At 34.2% G+C, this 9,108-nt stretch overlaps 2 protein-coding genes across 2 annotated transcripts; both read left to right on the top strand.

The window, feature by feature from the left end:
* Window positions 1-633: 633 nt before the first annotated feature.
* Window positions 634-2,115, top strand: LOC134249004 (uncharacterized). Its single transcript, XM_062731381.1, has one exon. The coding sequence runs from the start codon at window positions 634-636 to the stop codon at window positions 2,113-2,115; it is 1,482 nt and encodes a 493-aa protein (XP_062587365.1).
* A 2,651-nt stretch (window positions 2,116-4,766) lies between these two features.
* LOC134249003 (uncharacterized) lies at window positions 4,767-6,008 on the top strand. The gene has a single exon (XM_062731380.1). The coding sequence runs from the start codon at window positions 4,767-4,769 to the stop codon at window positions 6,006-6,008; it is 1,242 nt and encodes a 413-aa protein (XP_062587364.1).
* Window positions 6,009-9,108: the final 3,100 nt, after the last annotated feature.

The raw sequence follows: 9,108 nt of genomic DNA, 5'->3' as shown, positions 1-9,108 counted from the left end.
TAATGGCAGTGTCCATGTTTTGAAATGGGAAACCCAAAATATGTGTCGGATCAAGAAGTAAAATAGGGAGGCACACATTTGGCAATATATAATAAAGGTTCTCTGAGGGTACAACAAAGCGTAACAGACGGACTGAGGTACAGACAGTTGGTTTCTAAGAGGGGTATAATTAACTGAAAAAAATACCTTGTTTTAATCGACTTATTTTTTTTACTGACATGCGGTGACAAGACCCCCAGCTGACTCTGTTGTTCTATAATATTTTAAATTACATTAGTTTGTTAGAATTATTAGCTCTCTGACCACATTACCAATCAGTTTTATTTAGGTTAATAGTTGTAGGAAGTTATCAATTAATTTTGATTTAGGTGGTTATTAGTTCAATAATGATGTTCAACATACTTACAATGTATATATACAAATGTACCAAACATTTATTAAATTAGAGGTTTATCTTGCCAATAGATTATTTTAGAATATTAAAGACAATCATACAAAAGCCATTTCTGAAAAAAAAATCTGCATAATTATGAAAATCTCAGACTCCAAAAATAGACTCCAAACTCCACTCCAAACTCCACTCCATAACTCCACTCCAAGACTCCAGTCCATGAATTACACGGTGCCAATAAAATGGCGGATGGTGAAACAAAATATCCGTTGGGTTCTCCATTACAGCATGTAAAGATTTGTGAGGAGCATGATTCAATCATTGACATTCTGTGCGAGGAATGTTATGCATTTATTTGTTCTATCTGTGCAAGATTAAATCATAATGGTCACAACTGGGTAACCCAAGCCACGGCAGCTTTACAAAGAAGAAGAGGAATCCATGAACATCTTGTTAATATAAAGAAAGAAAAAATATCAAAGCTTGATAAAGAGATACAGAAGATGGTGTCACAGATGGAAGAAAATGAGGGTATGTGTGATACTCAGGTAAAAGACTTACAAAGGCATTATGATGATACAATACTCAAACTAATAGATATCAAGAAAAATCAAAAAGATGTACTGAAAGACAATCTAAGGAAAACGAATGAAACGATAAAGAATGCAAAACATAATTTAGAAAAGATAAGGAAATCTATAATTGACATTGTGGATTTCATGGTGGAAAACAATAGTACCATTTCTGATTTCAGCCTGATTGAAAGTCACAGACAACTAGAAGAGTTATTATGTGAAATGAACAGATACTTTAATAATTGTGGAAATACAGCAAGGTACATTAGAGGGGAATTCGAGGAGGATATGCTGGAGAATATGATTGGACGTATAGTAGAATTAGATGACATTTGTCATGCTGAAACAAGCTCATTCAAATATGTGGAAGATGGAATTGCTTTTTTGCAGGCATATTGCGAAGATGAATATTATATAAAATATATTCAAACAGATTGCATTGATGAAGTCAACAAACAAGGAAAGCTAAAGCGGCAAATCAAAATCTGTCCTGCGGGTGTTTGTGTTACTGATAATGGTAACGTTTATATAACCGATAATGAAAAAAATTCTATTTGTCGTCTATTTCCATCTGGATATATCTCTACAATATTTAGTACAACGCCATTGATACCGGACGGGATATGTCGATCAGTGGACGGTGGACTTTTCGTCACATTAAGAGACAATGAATCCCCTGTCTTTCAATTAAACAATTGCAGCAGACGTCTTGTAAAAAAAATTACATTAACTGGAGCTGATGAGTTTGAATTTCAGAAAGGAACTCAAACGAGGCTCTTTACATGGCCTATCAGAGTCTTGCAAAATAGGAACACTGATATTTGTGTTGTGAACCTTACAAGCGACACAACAGGTGAAATTGTGATTGTGACACCTTCTGGTCATCTGAAGACTGTATACCATGGACAGGATTTGATAGGAAGATTTTGTCCATTTAACATAGAATGCGACATCCATTCAAACATTCTTGTTACTGACCCAGCAAACCACACTATCCATTTACTGAGTCCTGACGGGGAGTTCATGAAGTATCTACTGACAGAAAGAGAAGTGACTCGTCCATCTGCCATTTCGCTACATAAATCTACACTGTGGATTGGAGATTTTAATGGGCGCGTAAAAGTGTTTCAGTACAACCATACACAGTAGTATTTTGTATCGCGGTGTATCGAGTGTTTATAAAACTACTGGTTTCCAATCTGTACAAGCTCATAATACTGATTGGGAATGTGAAGGAGCATGAGCTTAAAAAAATATACACCTGCGAAGACTTTTTGTCCACGTCCAGCTTTCTACCAGTTTTTTACCATGGAAAAGTACTGAATAGTCATGCATAAAGTACACTTTACCAAGTATACCTCATTACCTTTATTTATCAGTGTTCCCTTCCGGAATTGGAAATGAGCAAAATTCCTCAAATGACAAGAATCCAAATTCCTTTTAACATGAAAAATTTGTGGTACAGCTGAATGGGTAAACAATTCAATTTTCAATCGTCAAAGTAATATTAATTTTCAGTAATGAAACTGTAAAAAATAAAGACCATTAAAGAAGATAATGACTGGCGATGGAATCTTTTAAACATCTGTTGAACATGTGAGCATACTCATTTCCATTCTGCATCGGACCTTTCATCGTTAGATATGTTATAATAGATAATGATCATGGCAATGGAGATGTAATCTCTGAATAAAAAAAACACTCTTAAGGGCCCACCCCCACCCTAATGGTTTCTATATTTTGATGTACTGTGAAATAACTAATTTTCGTATGCATTTCTTCTTATGCATGATCAATATTTCTCCAACATGAAATAGATTCACCACAAACCAATATTTCATTCTGTAATTTGCTTCTTTTCCTGTTACTTTGTTCATTTTTATTTTTTCTCTTTTGTACTTTTTTTTATTTTCAATATTTTCTGTAATTCGTTATTTTTCTGTTATTTTCATCATTTTTTGTACATTCTTTTCTTTTTCTTATTTATTGTTTACAAGTACTTCCCTTGACCTTAATGTAGGGAGAGGCCTAAAATAGGCATTGCCTATTCACCTTAACATCTGTGATTAAAATATTTTTTTGAAATAAATAGAATATTTCTTTCTAAAACCTTTTAAAAATGACTTCACGAAATTATACATGATGATTTTACAGTAATGCATATCTTTTCTTTTGGTATGGTAGTAATAAAATGTGGTTTTACATCAACCACACAGAAGAGCTAATGCCAACAAAGGCTAACAACCAGCATGCACGTCCAGCTACCGCCATAAAGCAAAATAGCAACATCCACCGACAATAAAAACACAACCACTGGTACTGGTAACAATACAACAGATTTTTCATAAGATGCCCCATCGCATGTTATGATTAAGAATGCTGCCCAGAATTAGCAGAATTTCTAAGAAAGATCTCACAAATGTCCACGAATTTGAATGCCGGACATCACTGCGACAAAGTGAAGACAGAAGTAAAACAGCTATTGAAATGATTTTCGTTGGTGTTGTTTTGTTGCTGTCCTTAGAGTTGTGGAAGATTTTCATGTCTTTTTGTAAACACATTATAAGCATACTTGTATAACATCAAAAAATAAAAAAAATAAAAATAGAAATTCTATTTCCTTTTTATTAACAAACATTATATTTCAATTAGGGAAAATCATGTATGTTACAATCCTAGGATCCAAGATATGCACGTCTAAAATTATGAAAATTATAATTTATATTGATAAAAGAAACAAAAATCTTGATAGAAATTGTATCATTTACCAGTCATACAGCTGTCAAGTTTTTAGAACGCACGCAACGTATACGCATATGTACTTTACCATTTGCCTTTTTCGGCCACTGATATATTTTGTAATATTTAATCGAACATTTTAAAGTTTAAAACATCATACCGGTACTAAAATAACGAAGACAGAGATCTAGATTTATCAAATATTTTTATGAGATTTGAAAAGATATTAAGTTGTGAAAATGATTGCGTTTTTTCAAAAGTATTTTCTATAAATCGAGAATCAAATTGTTGTGATCAGATTGTTTTGATATTGTTGGGATATATGCCCATTGCTTTATTAAAAAGAGAGTAAAAATATCCATATTGAACATGGCATGTTTTATAAATGGGCTAAACATGTTAGATCTCTATGGGAATAAGTCTAAAAAAAACATTTAGTATCAATTTGCACTTCCTAGATAGCAATCCCCCTTACACGTGTGTAATACAATGTACAGGACAAGTGCAAAACCGAACAACATTTCTTTGAAAAGTTCTTATCGCGAGTGTTATTTTGGTACATTTTATGATTTGATTACGTTTGTCTCTTTGGCAGTTCTATATTTTTAAAAAAGAATCATTTATACCATGTATATCAAACTTCTTTCAGACAGATAAAATAAACAAAATCACATTAGTTTTACTTTCTGAACAAAAAAAACATGTCTTATCTTTTGACTGTCAATGTAGTTTACAGAGATAAATGCCTTTTTTATCTTTAAAGTCTATATATTAATCTTTCCTGAATGTCACCGACAGAAGAAGTTTTAAACAAAATGGCGGCCAGTAAATTAAAATACCCATGCAGTAGATTCTCCTCAGGAACATATACAAATGTGCAAAAATCATGATTTACTTATCGATTTGGTGTGTGAGGACTGTGATGAATTCATTTGTTCTACATGTGCAAACACAGGCCATAGTGGACATAACAGGGTCACAATGGGTGTGGCAGCCAGGCAGAGTTTTTAAGGAATATAAAAGAAGAGCAATTGCAAGACGTTGATGAAAAAAGTGCAAAAATGAAGGCTGAAAATGAAATAATGTGTGAATTCCAAAGGAAAAGATTAAAGAAGCATTTTAATGAAATCATAGCCAAGCTTACAGATATAAGGGACCGAAAGGATGAAGCATTGAAAAGCAATCTGCATAGGAAAAACGAACAGATAACTATTTGGAAATCTCGAATAGACAAGAAAGGGAAACAAATAATTGAAATAATGAAATACATGGAGGAGAACAACCGGAATATGTCTGATAAGAATTTAATAGAGAACCAAAGAGACCTGAAACACCTGTTAGCTTTAGACATAGATATGGGGAACTGTGACTATTCAGTCAGATATAAAGAAAAAGTCATTGATGATGATATCCTGGAATCACTGTTTGGTGATTGTTTTGATTTAGATAATATTGGTGCCACTGAAACAAATTCATTTCAATATGTAACATGTAGTGAAGATGTACTTTTGTATTTGGAGACATTAAATGAAAACGAATGTTACGTGTGCGATATGGAATCTGATGACGTTGATTTGGTAAATATACAAAGCAAAAAGAAACAAACACTCGATATTGGGTTAAATGTGAAAGATATGTGTGTAATTAATAATGGTATTTGTTTCACAACTAAGGGGGGCAGTTCCATTCGTTGCCTTTCGCCATCAGGATCCATATCGACAATAAGTATTTTAAGTACAGATGCATTAGATGTAAAACCTGTAGGTATTTCTAATTCAGTGGACGGTGGGCTTCTTGTTTCTTTTACAGATTCTAGAAGGGATGTTGATGCATCAGAATCAGACCTCTTTCGACGTTTGGTGAAACACATGACATTGACCGGTGATATCATTCACGAGTATGAGTACCAGGAGGATGGTCAAACCAAACTGTTTACAGGTCCATTCAGACTTTGTCAGAACAATAACACTGATATTTGTGTTTTAAACATGACAAGCGACGATACAGGTGAGCTTGTGATAGTATCTTTCTCTGGTCACCTGAGATATGTCTATCGTGGACAGAACCTGAAGGAGAACTTCTTTCCACTAGACTTGGCATGTGACTCCACATGTAACATTCTTATTACTGATCCAGCCAATAGTCTTGTCCATCTCTTGAGTCCGGAAGGAGAGTTTTTGAAATTCTTGTTGAAAGAAAAAGAAATAGCAGGACCAGTGGCATTATCTCTCTACAAGTCTGCATTGTGGGTGGGAACTGATGAAGAGATTGTGAAAGTGTTTGATTATAAAAGTTTGCCGTGATATTTTTTAAGATCCTTGTTCAAATGAAGGGTCACACCCTTTTCTAAGGGGAGATAATTATGAATTAGAGAAAAATTAATGGCATTTAAAAAAAAATCTTCTCAAGAACCACTGGGCCAGGAAAGATGAAACTCATGTGGAATCACCCTCAGGTAGTGTAGCTTCAAGTTTGTTCAAATCATGACCCCCGGGGGTACGGTAGGGCCAAAATGGCTGATCAAAGTTTTACATAGGAATATATAGGAAAAATCTTTAAAAATCTTCTTCTCAAGAACCAGTGATCCAGGAAAAATTAAACTCATTCGGAATCATCGTCAGGTAGTGTAGATTTGTTCAAATCATGACCCCCGGGGGCAGGGTGGGGGCCAAAATGGCCGACCGAATTTTTGTATAGGAAAAATCTTTAAAAAATTCTTCTTCTCAAGAAATAATTGAGACAGGAAAGATGGAACTCATGTGAAATTATCCTCAGGTTGTGTAGATTCAAATTTGTTGAAATCATGAACCCCGGGTGCTAGGGTGGGGCCATAACGGCCGACCAAAGTTTTACATAGGAATATATAGGAGAATTCTTTAAAAAATCTTCTTCTCAAGAACCACTGGACCAGGAAAGATGAAACTCCCGTAAAATCATCCTCAGATAGTGTAGATTCCATTTTGTTCAAACCATGACCCCCGGGGGTAGGGTGGGGCCAAAATGGCCGATCAAAGTTTTACATAGGAATATATAGGAAAAATCTTTAAAATTCTTCTTCTCCAAAACCACTGTGCCAAGAAAGATGAAACTCATGTGGAATCATCCTCAGGTAGTGTGGATTCAAGTTTTTTCAATTATGACCCCTGTGGGTAGGGTGGGGCCGATATTGCCGATCAAATTTTTGCATAGGAATATATGGGTAAAATCTTTAAAAATCTTCTCCTCAAGAACCATTGAGAGAAGAAAGATGAAACTCATGTGAAATTATCCTCAGGAAGTGTTGATTCAAGTTTGTTCAAATCATGAACCCCGGGGCTGGAGTGGTGCCAAAGTGGCAGACCAAAGTTTTAAATAGGAATATATAGGGAAACATTTTAAGATCTCCTTTTCGAGTACTTCAAAGCCATGATTAGTAATATTTATATGGAAGCATCCTCAGGTACTGTAGCTTCTAGTTTGTTCAAGTCATGACCCCCTGGGGATTAAAATTCAAGCCCACCCCCCCCCCAACCCACCCCAACCTCGGTAAACTTTCAGTTCTGATCTAATATGTGCTTTTTCCTGGCCGATGTGCTCAGGTGAGCGCTGTGGCCCCTGGGCCTCTTGTTAAAATAGTGCTAGTGAGGGATTGGAGTAAAGTTTGATATTCATATTACCCAAAACTGATTATATTTAATATCTGTGTATCTTATTTCAAAGTTACTGTGAAATCACTAATGTTCGTGCAGATATATTTTTCGCTGTTTTCGAGGTATGGAGAAACCCATGAATTTAAAACCACCACAAAGTGTTAAATGTGATATGCATTACTACTATACATTATTGAAACCACGAAATTAAATCCAAACAAACAATTTTTTCTTGAAACCTTGAAACTTTGACCTCTCGAAAATATGTGATTTTACAGTACTGTCTTTTTATTATTAAAATAGTATAAATGTTGGAATGATATTATGAAATAAATGTACAGTAATCAAATTCAAATTATATTTTAAAAAATCAAATCAGGAGCATTACAAACAAGGACCTCTAAAACATCAGAGGTGGGATCAGGTGCCATGGAGGATCATACCTTCCGTGTACCGATTAAGCTCCCTGACAGCGAACTAAAAATAAGTGAGCAATTCAGTGTGTAAATAATGGCCTCACAGGTTAGGGTTTTTATAAACGTTATAGAATATTTAACTTTAAGACTAGACATTTTTTGCTGATAAGGTCATATGTATCAAGCATAGGATTTGTGAAATTATGTTTATAAACAAGATCATTGATGTCCTTAATGTATTTCAAATTGTGTATACATTGGAAAAAGGTTGATTTATGCATCAATATGTTAGGTTAATAGATATGTACATGTACATTTTCATTTCTGTATACATAACCGGAATATATTTACAAGTTTGAAAAATACTAAAACTGAATGATTTTGTTCAATTGCGTCTGCACTTTTGCTTAATTATTTTATGATCATTTAGTGAAAAAACTTAAAGTCAGTATGTAGCTTGTCTGGTAACAAAAAAAAAAAAACTAAGGTGGATTTTTCAATTTATTTAGTGAGTTTTTTTTTATTAGATTTAACAGGGTCGTTCAGGAAATCTCAGTGGTTGGAATTTCCAGATGTAAATACAAGTAATTCCCGTCCCATTAAATACTCCAAATGTTCTCTAAACTGAGAAATACATGTACTGGGAGATTCAAATTCAAACATTTCCAATTTTTTGAAAAAAAACATTTTATTCAATCTGATACAAAATGTAAAGATATGTGTTGTGAACACTACAAGTGACGATTTGGGTGAGGTTGTAATTATCTCTGTCTCTGGTCGTTTGCGATCTGTCTATCGTGGGCAGAACCTGATGGGAACCAACAGACTTGGTGTGTGACTCAACCTGTAACATTCTTGTCACCAATCCCTTTAACAGTGTTATCCATTTGTTGAGTCCGGATGTGGAATTTTTGAAATTCTTATTGACAGAAAAAGAAGCAACATATCCAATGACGTTATCACTGTACAAGTCTGCACTGTGGATGGGAACTGGTGAAGGGACTGTGAAAGTGTCAAGTGTAAAAGTTTGCATTGTTAAACATTAAGATCCTTTTGATCCCAAACTGACATTTTGAGCAATATTTACTTATTATAATAACTACTTTCTCTTTTTCACTGAATGATAGTGGAATAAAATTGATATCTTCTTACCAAATGGAAAGAGTTAGAATTGCAAATAGTTGGAACATTGACTTCGAAGCAATATATTTTATACTTTTAAAATTTATTTCTTGACTTAAACAACAAACATGAAATCTGAAACAGAAAAAGATTATAATTATTCTGCAAGTAATACAAGTAATTCCCAGGAACTAACAGACCATTTCCCACAGTCCTTGGTAATACATATTTCCGCT

Source organism: Saccostrea cucullata, unplaced genomic scaffold (genome assembly GCF_032062105.1).
Source record: "Saccostrea cucullata isolate Sc308-1 unplaced genomic scaffold, CSIRO_AGI_Scuc_v1 ctg1738, whole genome shotgun sequence".
Lineage (NCBI taxonomy): Eukaryota > Metazoa > Mollusca > Bivalvia > Ostreida > Ostreidae > Saccostrea > Saccostrea cuccullata.
The sequence above is the reverse complement of the archived record's forward strand: the minus strand, read 5'-3'. Positions and strand labels throughout refer to the sequence as shown.